The sequence below is a fragment of the Urocitellus parryii genome, chromosome X (assembly GCF_045843805.1).
Source record: "Urocitellus parryii isolate mUroPar1 chromosome X, mUroPar1.hap1, whole genome shotgun sequence".
NCBI lineage: Eukaryota > Metazoa > Chordata > Mammalia > Rodentia > Sciuridae > Urocitellus > Urocitellus parryii.
Window position 1 is genome coordinate 14,689,953 of NC_135547.1, and position 15,254 is coordinate 14,705,206.

Below are 15,254 nucleotides of genomic sequence, written 5' to 3' on the forward strand. Positions count from 1 at the left end.
TGAGTGGTATGATTTTTCCCAACCTTTCACCTTCAGTCTGTATACGTCTTTTCCTATCAGGTGAGTGTCCTGGAGGCAGCATATTGATGGGTCTTTTTATAATCCAATCTGCTATCCTATGTCTTTATTGGTGAGTTTAAGCCATTAACATTCAGGGTTATTATTGAGACATGGTTTGTATTCCCAGCCATATTTGATTATTTTTGTTATTTAACTTTTGTTAATTACTTTGTTAATTACTTCTCTGTGGTGCCCTGGTCGCACTGCACACCTGTCCAACTGAGAGCTGTTTTTGTGTTGGGTGGTTACTATATTGAGTTATTGCCACTTGGGAGAGAGGGAGTTGAAAACCTGTACCTGGACAGATGGAGATCCGATCTGGGAGCTGCCCCCACTGAATATGGCGAGAAAGGTAGTCGAAGATGGAGAGAGTCTACTTCCAGCGCCAGGGTGTCTGGTGAGGTCAGGGGAGCCGGGTGATGGTGTTGTGCTGTGGGTAGTAGCAGCTGAGTGATCTGTGTGGGAGTGGAATGCAGTCTGGAGTTCTGCAGAGGTGCTGATAGGTGGTTCTGCTAAGGTGCTCACAAGCTGTGCATGGCTGCAGAAATCAACTGTGTAGGGGTCCTCTTACACTCTCTGAGATGCAGTATTCTGACTAGGTGAGATTTGGGTCATGGAGCAACACAGAATGCTGCCTCCCTCTGGCCCACCATCTTCTCCTCTAGGGTCTCATGCTTATACTCTTACAGTAACCTCCTACCTTTCTCGCCCTTTTCCCCCAACTCCTCCTTATGTTATCAGGTCAATCTTTCTAAAATTATACCTTTATCATGTTGCCTCATTGACAAGATATTTTAGTGACTTCCTATGGTTACAAGATAAAGAACAAACTCCTTAGTCTGAGTTTTAAGATGTCCATAGAGTCAGCCTCTAGTATTTCCTTTCTACTCCCTAATGTTTTGGATGAACCCCATAGTCCTGGGAAACTGGAATCTATACTGGTTCTGATATACAATTTTAGGTTCCCTAAAATATACCTGTTCTTTTTCCCCACCAAAATTCATCCATGCTCTTCAAGTAGCAAATATTGTTTGGGGGAACCCACCCAACTCCCATTGCATACATCTTTGTGGGCCATCCAATAAAGTACCCAACAGGAAAATATAGTTTTAATTGAACCAAACTCCCTTTGTCTGGAATTTTCATTCAGAATCAGGGTAAATAAGTACTAAACATAAGAGTTGGACCTGATTCATCCAGAAAATTATCTCTGAAATATTAACTATATTGGACTCTGTAGAATTCTCTGTACTCTGTCTTTTCTGATGTTTGGTTCTTTAACTTTCCCATCAATTCTCTACATTTTCTTTTATCTTTCCAAGAAAGTTTCTCTTTTGTATATTTAGCCAGAGCAAGTTATTCATTCGTGCATACTGTCAGAAGCTCAACTGAGCTTGGAGAGATTGCTGAACTGCCAGGTATTACAATCGTTGATTAAAGCAACAAACCCAAAGTTAAAGAGTTAAGCTTTTACTCACTCACTCACTGCAATCGTATAATTAAGAGGCTAAATCCCAAGAAAGCACTAACTCACCTTGTTCTACTTTCCCCCACAGAATGGTGCACCAGTCAAGGGATAGGTTTATTGGGCAGAATTAGGAGTCATCTCAGCCACAACAAAAGGCTCCTACGGTTTTATGGACCCTAAGATTTAAGAAGGTGGTCAAGGATGGGTCAGAATAGAAAAGTAGTGATTATGGACCAAGACAGAGGGGAAAATTTTTTCATTAAGATTTTCCCCTTGGGGCTGGGGAAATAGCTCAGTTGGTAGAGTGGGTGTCTCACATGCACAAGGCCCTGGGTTCAATCCCCAGCACCACACACACACACACACACACTTTTTCCCATATTTACCAATGGTAAAGCCATGGCAGAGGGACCTGAAGAATACCTCTGCCCAAGGCCTCAGATTAAGAGACTTAAGAATAAAGACTTCAGGCTTCACAATACTTGATTTCAAAACATGCTACAGAGCCATAATAACAAAACAAGCATGGTATTGGCATAAAAATAGACACAAAGGCCAATGAAACAGTATAGAGGATTCAAAATAAACTTATGCATCTTGAGCCACTTGATTTTCTACAAAGTTGCCCAAAACACACATTGGTAAAAGGACAGCCTCTTCAACAAATGGTGCTGGCAAAACTGGATATCTATATGTAGAAGATTAAAATTCGAATGCTATCTCTCACTTTGTACAAATTGCAACTAAAACTTGATCAAGGACCTTAATATAAGACCTGAAATTTTTACAATAATAGAAGAAAACTTAGGAGAAAAGTTCAAGATATTAGCAAAGAAAATTTTTCCTGAATAAGGCCTCCAATAAGTCAGGAAACAAAAACAAGAATTGATAAATTGGATGGCTTCAAATTTAAAAGTTTTTGCACACCAAAGGAAACAATCAAGACCGTGAAGAGAGAGCCTACAGAATGGGAGAAAATCTTTGGAACCTGCACCTTAGATAGAGCATTAATCTCCAGGATATACAAAGAACTCAAAAGTTTAACACCAAAAAAATAATAATAACCCAATTAATAAATGGGAAAAGGAACTGAACAGGCACTTCACAGAAGAAATATGAATGGTCAATAAATACATGAAAACAATGTTCAATATCTGTGGCAATTAGAGAAATGCAAATTAAAACTACACTGAGATTTTATCTCACACCAGTCAGAGTGGGGAAAAAACCAAGAATACAAGTAATAGCCAGGTACCATGGCTTATGCTTGTAATCCCAGCAGCTTGGGAGACTGACACAGAACGATCACAAGTTCAAAGTCAGCCTCAGTAACTTATCAAGACACTTAGCAATTCAGCAAGACCCTAAATAACCATTTAGAAAAGCTATTATAAAAATAACATGGGGACATGGTTCAGTGGTTAAGCACCGCTGGGTTCAATCTCAGGTACCAAATAAATAAGTAAATAAATAAATAAAACCAAGAATACAAGTAACAATAAATGTTGGCAAGGATGTAGAGTAAAAGGCACACTCATACATTGCTGGTGGGACTGCAAATTGTTGCAACCAATCTGGAAAGCAGTATGGAGATTCTTTGGAAAACTTGGAATGAAGCCACCATTTGACCCAGTTATCCCACTCCTTGGTATATACCCAAACAAGTTAAAATCAGCATACTACAGTGATGCAGCCACATCAGTGTTTATAGCAGGTCAATTCACAATAGCTAAACTATGAAACCAATTTAAATGCCCTTCAGTAGCTGAATGTGGTATGTATATACAATGGAACATTACTCAGCCATAAAAAATTATGACTTTTGCTGATAAATGGAGGGATCTGGAGAGTATCATGCTAAGAGAAATAAGCCAATCCTCAAAACCAAAGGGCAAATGTTCTTTCTGATATGTGGATGCTAACACACAACAGGTGGGGAGGAGGTAAGAACAGAAGTTCAGTGAATCAGAGAAAGGGGAATGAAGGGAATAGAGGGGCTGGGAATAGGAAAGACATTAGAATGAATCAGACAAAACTCTCCTATGTTCATATATGAGTACATGACCAATGAAACTCTACATCATGTACAACTACAAGACTGGGATCCTAATTAGAATAAGTTATACTCTATGTATGTATAATATGCCAAAATACTCTCCTTTTATGTATATCTAAAAAGAACAAGTAAAAATGTTCAAGGAAAAAAGAATTGATAAATGGGTTTGTATCAAGTTAAAACATTTCTGCACAACAAAGGAAATAATCAATAGAGTGAAGATATAACCTACGAAACTGGAGAAAATCTTTGCCAGCCAATTTTCTGACATAGTATTAATATCCAGAATATATAAAAACTAAAAAACTTAGCAAAAACAAGTAATCCAATCTAAAAATGGACACTTCTAAAAAGAAGTACAAAAAATATATGAAAAATGCTCAATATTTTTAACCATCATGGAAAAGCAAATCAAAACTACATTGAGATTCCATCTCACCACATTTAGAAAAGCTATTATAAAAATAACAAAAGCTGGTGAGGATGTGGAGAAAGCAAACACTTATACACTGTTGGTGGGAATGTAAATAGTTCAGCCATCTTAGAAAACCATATGGAGGCTCTTCAATAACCTAAAATTAGAATTGCCTATGATCTAGCTATACCACTCCTGGGTGCTTACCCCAAAGAAAGTCAGCATACAAAAGAGACACTTGCATACCTACATTTATTGTAGCACTATTCACAACAGCTAAGATATGGAAACAGCCCAGGTGTCTGTCAACAGAGAAATAGAGAAAATATGGTATATGTATTCAATGGAGTGTTATTCAGCTATAAAGAAAACTGAAATCTTTCCATTTGTAGGAAAGCGGATGAAACTGGAGGACATCATGCTGAGTGAAATAAATCAGACACAAAAAGACAAGAATCACGTGTTTTGTCTCATATGTGGAAACTTGAAAAAATGATGAGAGTAGATGAGGAACTATTTAAAACTGAGAAGGGAGCAAGAGGGAGAGTGGAGAGAAGGGAGAATGAGAAAAGAAAAGACAGTGGGGTAAACATAACTTTCCTATGTACCTAGATGCATACACCACAGTGAATCTCAAAAAAAAATAAAGAAAAACATGAAGTTTTTATATTTTTTATGAAAATAAGGCTACCAAGCAAGTCTTGATCTACAGATATTTAAAATTTTAAATCAGATATTCAATATATAGTAAGAATATGCAAACACTGTGTTACAGATAAAGGAGGCAGGTCACTGGGGATGTGCCTTTGTGTTTATGCTTTGATCCTGGAGAGAGGAGTTCTCACTGCTTCCTGTTTGCTATGTCCGGAGCTGCTTTCATCCTCCACATCTTTCTGCCATGGTGTTCTGCCTCACCTTGGGCGCAGAGTAAGGCAGTCATCCATGAACTGACTCCTCTGAAACCATGAGCAACAAATAAATGTTTCCTCCTCTACATTGTTCTTGTCAGGTATTTTGGTCACAATGATGAAAAAGCTGACTAAAACAGCTTGTATCAAACCAATCCACATTTGACCTTTTCTACCTCTGTAACTTCATGCCAGTTATTTCATATAATCCTTTTGAGAAAATAATGAAAGGGGGCTATTGTTGAGTGTAGAATAACCGTATTTAAAGTCTGACAAACCCACAGCATGTGCCAGGAATAGCCACAATTTTTTATGACATTTTATGACAATTTTTCATTATTTTCTTTCTATTTTTTTCCCTACCTACAATATGAATCTCTAGGCAAAGAGTTCTTTATACCTTACATAAACTGTAGCTTCTCACATGATCATACATGTAGTAAATGTTTAATATAATTGTATGGGAGTGGCCTGTAGTGTGTAATTTGAAAAGCACATGACTTAAAAATCTCCCCTAAGTTATTCTTGAAATGACTATTATTATAGAAAGGTAATATACAATATAGTGTGCTTTTCCCATGAGCTACTGACACTCATCTTAAGGAAAGATTTATTTTGATATGAACAAAGGGTGAGAAGGTGAGTAGTTATTATTGAATGACGGCCATATACCAGAAACCAGGCAGACACTTTCCAGTACTTATTGATTCCTTACCGTAATCCTGAAGCAGACATTTTGTCCATTTTAAAGAAGAGGGCATTGGGGCACAGAAAAATGAATTGATTTTCAAATGATCCCACAGACCTTAAACAAAACAGTTAGTATTAAACTCAGATCTGTTTGAACACCAGTCTATTATATTATCCATGAAAAGTCCAAGGAATGAGGCCATTAAGGATGCCTGGAAGAGGTGTTACAGTATTAAAGGAGATGGATGAGTACCAGAAAACATCCCACAAAATTTTTCTTCCACAAAATTATTTATTGAAAGAACTTAAAGAGAGATAAGCAAATAAAAGACAGTTTGTACTAATGGATTAGAAATCTTAATATTATTAAGATAGCAATACTGCAAAAATTTATCTTCAAATTCAGTGCCATCTCTGCTGGGGCTTTGTTTTGTTTTTGTTTTTTGCAAGATGAACAAATTGAACCTAAAATTCCCGTCGAAATTCAAGATACCCAGAATAGGCAAAGTAATCTTGAAAAATCAGAGAGTCTTAGTAATTAAGGATAGTGTTGTATTTGCCTAGTGTCAGACATATACATCAAGACAATAGAATTGATGGTCTAGACATAAATCCACTTATTTATAACAAATTGGACTAATAAAGGTCCCAACACAAGGCAATGGGAAAAAATAGTCTTTTCAACAATTTGTGCTGGATACCCACATGTAGAAGCATGAAGCTGGACACCTACATTACACCATATACAAAAATTAATTCAAAATAGATTACCTAAACACAATAGTGTATGAATCAACTTTTAATCACTATGACCTAAATACCTGACATAAACAACTTAAAGGAGGAGATAATTATTTTAGCTCAAAATTTCAGAGGTTTCAGTTCATGGTTAGTGGGCTCCATTACTTTGGGCCTGAGATAAGGTACACCATCATGGTGAAAGGGTGTGGTGAAGGAAAGTTTCTCAGCCTTGGCACTTAAGAAGCAAGGACATAGAGAGAAAGGGATTGATGAAAAGATATAATCCCTAGGGGTATGTCCCCCAATGACCTACTTCCTCCAAACATGTCTACTGCCTATGGTTTCCAGAACCTCCCAGTAGTCCATTCAAATTATTAACCTATAAGTAAATTAATCTACTGATGAGGTCAGAGCACTCATGATACAATTATTTACCAAAAGTTCCCTTCTGAACATCGCTGCATTGTTGATCAAGTCTCAACACATGAGTCCTCAGGGGACACTTCATATATCCAAACCATAACAAGAACTAAAATTGTATAGTTATTAGGAAAAAAAACAGGCCTGGTGTGGTCATGCACACCTGTAATCCCAGTGACTTGGGAGGCTGAGGCAGGAGGATCATGAGTTCAAAATCAGCCTCAGCACAGAGACAAAACCAATAAAATACAGTTATTTCATACTACACAAAGGTACCAAAAACATACATTGGAGAAAAGATAGCCTCTTCAACAAATGGTGCTGGGAAAACTGGAAATCCATATGCAGCAAAATGAAATTAAACCCCTATTTCACAGCCTGCCCAAAACTCAACTCAAAGTGGATCAAGGACCTAGGAATTAGTCTAGAGACTCTGCACCTATTTCTTTTAAAAGCAGGCCCAAATCTACATCATGTCAACTTAGGACCTGATTTCCTTAATAAGACTCCTAAAGTGCAAGAAGTGAAATCAAGAATCAATAAATGAGATGGATTCAAACTGAAAAGCTTCTTCTTAGCAAAGGAAACAATCAACAATGTGAAGAGTGAACCTACAGAATAGGATAAAATTTACCACACACACCTTAGAGCATTAATCTCCAGGATATATAAAGAACTCAAAACTCTTAACACCAAAAAACCCCAAATAACCCAATCAATAAATGGGCTAAGGAATTGAATAGATACTTCACAGAAGAAGAAATATGATTGGCCAACAAATATATGGAAAAATACTCAAAATCTCTAGCAATTAGAGAAATACAAATCAAAACTATTCTAAGATTTCATCTTACTCCATTCAGAATGGCAATCATCAAGAATACAAGCAATACGTGTTGTCCAAGATGCAGGGATAAAGGTACACTCATGCATTGCTGGTGGCACTGCAAATTGGTGCAACCACTATGGGAAGCAATATGGAGACTCCTCAGAAAACTTGAAATGAAACAACTATTTGACCCAGATATCCTACTCCTCAATTTATACACAAGGGACTTACATTGACACAGCCACTTCAATGTTTATAGCAGCTCAATTCACAATAGCTAAACTATGCAACCAACTTAGATGCCCTTCAACAGATGAATGGATGAAGAAAATGTGGTATATATACACAATGGAATATTACTCAGCCTTAAAGAAGAATGGAATTATGGCATTTGCTGGTAAATGGATGGAGCTGGAGAGTATCATAGTAAGCAAAATAAGCCAACCCCCCCCCATACCAATGGCCTAATGTTTTCTGTGACAAGTAGATGTTGATTCATAATGGGGAGGGGTAGGGAAGAATGGAGGAACTTTGGATTGGCAGAGAGGAGTGAGGGGAAGGGAGGGGATGTGGGGGTGGGAAAGGTGGTGGAATGAGATGGACATTATTACTCTATATACATGAATGATTACACAACCTGTTGTGACTCTGCACCATGTACAGCCGGAGGAATGAGACAGTTGTGCTCCATTTGTATACAATGTGTCAAAATGCATTCTGCTGTCTTATATAACTAATTAGAACAAATTTAAAAAATAAAATGAAATATAACTAGCCTTAGCACCTTAGTGAGGCCATAAGCAACTTAGAAAGACCCTGTCTCTAAATAAAATATTTTTCAAAATGGCTCAGGATGTGCTCAGTGTGTTTAACTCCTGATACCAGAAAAAGAAAGAAAAAAATAGAAAAACATAGGAGTACATCATAGGCAACCACCTCACCTAGGATGTGACACCAAAGCACAGGCCATAAAAAAAGATAATTGGACTTCATCAAAATATTTTAAATAATGTTTCAAAACATATCTCCTAGAAAGTGAAAAAATAACTCACAGAATGGGTTAAAATATTTGCATATCATATAATTTGTAAAATACTTAGTTTCAGACTGTATTAAAGACTCCCACAATTCAATAATTATTTTATAACCCAGAAATTTCACTTCTGGGTAAATATCAGAGGGAAATGAAAACATATAGCCACACAAAAATCTGTACATGAATTATTATAGCAGCAGTATTCTTAATACCTTAAAAGTAGAAACAGTGGGCTGGGATTATGGCTCAGTGGTAGAGTACTTGCCTAGCATATGTGAGGCACTGGGTTCAATTCTCACCACCACATACAAATAAATCAAGGTCCATTGACAATTAGGAAAAAATATTTAAAACTACAAATAATACATATGTCCATAATGATACAAATTAATAAATAAAACAATGTATCTGTCCAATTGAATATTACTTGGAATATTACTTGGAGTAATGCACTGATGTTTTGAAATGGATGAAACCTGAAAATATTGCACTAATTAGATGGAACTATACACAAAAGGCAACATATTGTATGGTTCTATGTATATGGAATATCCAGAATTGGCCCATCCATAGAGACAGAAAGCAGATAAGTGATGTCTAGGGACTGGCTTAATGAGTACAGGGTTTCTCTTTGGGATGGGAAAAATTTCTAAGACTAGATAATGGTGATGGTTACATAACACTGTGATTATACTTGGACATTGAATTCTAAGCCCATTGAATTCCCTGCTTTATATTGAATTTTTGATATGAGAATTATCTCTCAATAAAACCACTAAAATTAATTTATTTACATTAGCCATGCTTTGATATGGGGATGGTGGTTCTAGTCATTTTTTTTAAGCTTCAGCTTTCGTCTTTTTCCGAATTTGGCCTAATCTCACTTGAACATTTAATAGTTTCGTATTTGCCTCTGGTACTTGAGGCAGCCTAAAGTGAAAGAGGTCAGTTTCTCCAATTTTATTGGTTCTGCAGGAAGGCTTGGGTCACTGATTGACAGGCATCTGTGGGCCTATCTAAATGAGCTTAGTCATTCCTATTCCCTTAGACTTCATAGCTTTGAAAGACAGGAAAAAAGTTCTAGCCACCACACTTCTAATCTAAAATAAAATAGCTATAATTCTTTAAACCAAGTGACACAGCTCGATTTTCTACTCACTGAAAGCTACTTGAGCATATTACTTATATTGCACTCAAAAAGAACATTTCATCATCTTGGCAAATGTCTTTTTATGGTAAGAGTATTTCTCTTTTTCTGAAATGAAATAACAATACTCAGTTATTTCTTTATTATTTTGTAAAAGTCTCAAGTATGTAGTGAAATATGATTAATTGTATTGACTAGCAAGTAATAAAAGAATCTAAACATCCACATTTCTAAAGCTCAAAGTGATCTGAAATCTTCATCTCTGACTCTTCTTTATATAAGTTGGAAATAAATGAGGAGGAGGATTTGACCCTTAAAAAAAAACACTTTAAAGTTGTATCATCATTTCTTAGTTTTTGGCTGAAGAAACTGAGGTACACAATGACACAGGAATTTGTCAAAGGTCCTATGTGACCAACATAGATTCTGTTTCTACATCTTCCCGACTCTAACACCTTTTCATCCACTGCAATTTTTAGTTTCTCAACTAAGTGGGGTTAATTTCATAATAAGAAAATTAATCACTCTTTGTTAATAAATTATAGAAAGATCAATATAATATAAAGACTAAAATATTTTGTCACAGAGATTGAAAGCATACTGTAAAAGGAAACCCTTCTAGACCTCTGCTTAGAAGAGAGAAAAATCCACGTTATCACCATAGTAATCTTCAAAGGCAAAGAGCTGACTGGGTGTGATAACTACACAGGGGAGAGTTCTCTTGCCCATCCAGTGTGCAGAAGCTGTAGGATACTGCTTATCTCAGCTCCCTTTCAGATAAGGAGTTTGCTATAGTTTTATACAATCAGAATTCACTGCCATCTCACACTTACCCTTTCTCCTTTTAATTTGTTGTTTCTTTGAGTACTGATAAACTATGAATCTTTTATTTATATTTGTATTCCTCCAGAGGATTCATTTTGGAAGTCATTCAGAGTATCTCCAAGAAAGAGATCCAAAAGTACAAGGGTCTGGACTGGTATAAATACATTTATGGGTATATTTTAATCAAATCAATGAGGACCAAAGTTACTGCTATTGCATTAATTTTTTTAAAAGAGTAAATTAAATACTGTCAGTGAATACTTCTGCTATATCCAGTAATCTTAAACAAACATAGATTAACTCTTGGTATCTTGAAAGAATCTTTCTAGAGACTTGTTACCTTTTGGAGATGTTACTGTGTATCACTGATATGACAGAATAATTTAAAGAAAGAACATCAAAAGATTAAAACCAAAACCATATGTCCTCCATTTCTCCCAACTGGTATGCTGTCACAGAGCCAGGTTGCTATCTCTGCCCTCTAGTGGTTAGGTGTTGTCATTCAAGTATTTGTATTACAGAGGCACAGAGACAGAAGGAGTCTTTCCCTACATGGGATTTTGTTGTTTGACTATATTGGTTGCTCTCTGTAAGAATTCATTAACAGCCTGTACCATCTTTGATGTGAATTATTCCATGTAATTTAAAATGGGGGTGGAATGGGGCTCATTCATTCACATTTATTTATCATGTTTTTATGATGTGTCTGGCACTAGGTACAACCAGACATGCAATTATGAATAATGCACAGTTTATGTCCTCATGGAGTTTCCATTTTTGTGAATAACCTAACTGACCATTAAATCCTTACAACAGTAAAAAGAAGAAAAAAATGAACAAACTGGGGCAGTGAGAGATCAAGTTGAGAAATCAGACTTGTGATATGAACCCAAGAAGTTTGTCTCCACAGATCACATTTTTCACATGGAATCCATCTCAAAACAAAAGGCCATGCAGAGATTCATATCTTAAAAAGTGTTTGGTCTTTTGACAAAGGAGTCATTCAGAGTATTTCTAAAAATACTGCCCTTAAACATGCTTACTAGTCTTGCTTACAGTGAAATTTAGCAACCAAAATAGAGAGGAGATTCATTTTCTTCCCTCTTCTATTACCCCATGCCATGAAGACCAACACATCATCAGTCATTTTTGTCTACTAATCTAATGTAATTCTGTTCAATATATTGAGTGTTAGATACTCTAAACTGAAAACTCAGAGAAACAAGGGAAATAGAAAGATTATAGCTGAGACTTTAGCCGTATCATTTTCCTAAGCATTTGCATGTATTTTCTCTTCATTTTAAAAACCTGGTTTTCATTCATCTAAAGCCCAATTTTTCCATCTCCTCTAATACATAAAGTTTTTATGGATGAATCTCAATTCTACTAAATATAGCACCATGAAAGGCCCATCATTTGAACTGCTGTTTAATGTCATCAATTAGCAGTTATATTAAAGATTGGTTACTTATTTGTTATTCAGTAGGCCTCCCATTTCCCTTCACATTAACGAGTTGAAACATTGTCATGTACGTTTTTCATTTATTGGTTGATTTTGAACAGTGTGCAAGAAAGAGGAAAAAAAAGAGAAAAGTCCAAGCAGGAGTTTTAACAAGCCCTTCTTTCTTTTCATGAAACTGATTAAACTGCTGATGTTGGAATAAAAGGACAGAAAAAGCCTCCAGGAAACCCAGTTAACAGTTAAGCAAGATCATTGCTTATATTTCACGAGAATGCTCTGAAACTTCCTTTTCTGGCACATGAAAGGACCCCTTTGGCCTTCCTCTCTTTGATCAGGTCTAGGAGTTTTATAACTCTGAAGCAACCACACTTCAACTTCTTTCCACCAAGCTTACCTGTTCTTCCCTGGCCTATTTTCTCTACTTTTATAGGTCAATACTTAACCCATCAAATAGAATTATTCCAACCCTTAGCCTTTCAAGGAAGAGGGGCTAGGTGTGTTAAGTGCTTCTCTCCCATCCCTTCTGTCTCATAATACAGTTTCAAGAAGCCAACTATAGCATACTCAATTGTGGATTAATCATCCCTAATACAGTCTATCCAATAAGTGAATGATTCTTGTTTCCCAAATATAGGCAAAGAAACAATAAAAATGCATTTTATTTTCCCCACTCGAGTGATTGCATATTGATAATGTGTGATCAAAACACCTACTGGAAACTCAGTTAATTTATATTTGTGTCTAAATCACTGCATCTAAAAAAGTTTATAGTTTGTTACTCAATGTAGTAAAAATTAAAGTGAGTAACTTTATAGATGATAAACAAATAGCAGGGATGGGTTTTGAATGAGACTAAAGTGTGAGCATGGATTGATTTTGAACAGTGGGCAAGAAATAAAACATCAAGGAATAATCAAGTTAATATGTAATTTGCAATAGATCAGTAAAATAAAAAGGTAACAATATTTTCCTATTTGTCAGTTTCCCATATATTGCACTAAATAATTCGACAGCTTTGGCATTGTGCAAATAATCTGTTTATACATTTGCTTCCCTCACTAGACAATGAGGGACTATATTTGATCTCTGTATCCACAATATACAGTATAGTATGTTTGTGTGTATTATACTAAAAGCTTAATAAATATCAATTATATTAAAAACTAGAAAGCTCATTAATATAAAGAGAAATAGGAGGTATACTGAAGAGAAATGATAGGCATACTAAAAAACAAATAACCAATCTTCAAAATTACTATTAAATAAATATTAGACACTAATGCAAATGATGAACCCTTTTAAAGTGCTGCATTTAGTATAACTAACATTGTCTCTTTCTATCAATGTACTCATTCTGGACTTGTAAATTCAATTTTTTTTAAATGGCAGTGACTATCTTAAAAGAAGATGAATTAAAGGTCCAGAATTACACCCCATGCCTCTAGTCAGAGGAACAGTGATTGCAAAGAACCACCAGTAAGAGAGGACTTGGAAAAAATAATATTTTCTGCTCATGATAGAGTAACTGGTACCATACTTGCCTCCATATCATAAGTAATCATAAAACTGGACAAAATACATAATGCAAGAGTTATCAGACAATGGAGAACTGTTTACTTGAGGACCTACCCACATGTCCATAAGGTGAGATCAAATCACCTACTGAAAACTCAGTTAACTTATGTTTGTGACTAAACCACTACATCTGAAAAATTTTATTGTTATTACTAAATGTAGTAAAAACTGAAGGGAGTGGGGCTGGGGCTCAGTGGTAGCACACTTGCCTGCCATGTGTGAGGCACTGGGTTTCACTCTCAGCACCACATATAAATGAATAAAATAAAGGCCTATCAACAACTAAAAAAAAGTATTTTAAAAAATTGAAGGGAGTAACTTTGTAGATAGTAAACAAACAGCAGGGATGGTTTTTGAATGAGACCAAAGTGTGAGCATGGACCTATAAATATATAAAACATTAAGGAATACTCAAGTTACTGTGCAATAATCTTCACAATGCAGAGGACAGGAATCTAAGTAGAGGATAGAAATCTTATTGAACTGAAATAAAAGTTCAGTGAAGCTGAAATGGCTATAATGTGCAGAGTACAGTACTGAAGAGAAAGGACCTGCACAGAGGGTGGGCACCCAGGAATCTAATAAAGGGTGCTGCATGATTTCTTGACTGGCCCCTGAAAGCCCCTGCATGATTCTCACTAGAGAGTAGCTGCTATGTGCTTGACAGAGGAACACAGGTATGGCGGTCATTCAGCACTGGGAACCATTGGAAGTCTGACCTAAACAGAGTATAAAGTCTTCTTTAACACTTCAAGAACATCCTGAGCATGCAGCTGAGACATCAGAAAGACTGGGCCTCAAGATTAAGAACTACACTATGGCTGACTCTAGATCTACCTTCATGAAGAAGAAAACCAATCTCTGACAAAATGTTTGGCAGAAAAAGTTTGGACATTGAGTTCTACTAAGTAGAAGCTTTGGAAATACCGTGGAAGTTTCATAGATCTTACATATGAAAGTGTAAACTTGAGCTAACATAAGATGATTGTCTGGGTAATTAAAAATACACACTTTCCAGATATAACAGAATCTTAAGTGTTTAAAATGTGTCATCAACAATACCAAGTACAAATAAAAAAGTTAATAAACATACAAGGAAAAAGAAAATATGACAAATTAGTCAATGGGAAAAAAAGTCAACAGAAATTGCTCGTCTGATGATGCAGATTTTGGATTTAGCAAATAAAGACTTTAAAGCAACTTTTATAAAAATGTATAAAGAACTAAAAGAAATGTGTTAAATGTCATATAAGAGGTAAGGAGGGGTAAGTCAAGAGAATACAAATGGAAGACATGATTTACAGTAGAAGGGGTAGAGAGAGAAAAGGGGAGGGGAGGGGAGGGGAGGGGAGGGAGGATAGTAGACAATAGGACAGACAGCAGAATACATCAGACACTAGAAAGGCAATATGTCAATCAATGGAAGGGTAACAGATGTGATACAGCAATTTGTATACGGGGTAAAAGCGGGAGTTCATAATCCACTTGAATCAAACCGTGTAATATGATGTATTAAGAACTATGTAATGTTATGAACGACCAATAAAAAAAAAATAAAAGAAATGTGTTAAGATAATCAAATGAAAAACATGATTTTAGTGAGTGAACAGATAAGGAATCTT

The 15,254-nt window shown here is 35.9% G+C and overlaps 1 protein-coding gene across 1 annotated transcript in view; it reads right to left on the reverse strand.

Annotated features, from left to right (window-relative positions):
• The window catches only part of LOC113185180 (putative MAGE domain-containing protein MAGEA13P), a 121,135-nt gene extending 115,493 nt beyond the window's left edge, over nt 1–5,642 (reverse strand). The window contains exons 1-2 of the mRNA XM_026392198.2: nt 5,623–5,642; nt 358–598 (exon numbers count right to left, since the gene is read on the reverse strand). Of these exons, the coding sequence (XP_026247983.2) occupies nt 358–598; nt 5,623–5,642 (261 nt within the window). The remainder of the gene's footprint in view (nt 1–357; nt 599–5,622) is intronic.
• Between the last annotated feature and the right edge of the window lie 9,612 nt (nt 5,643–15,254).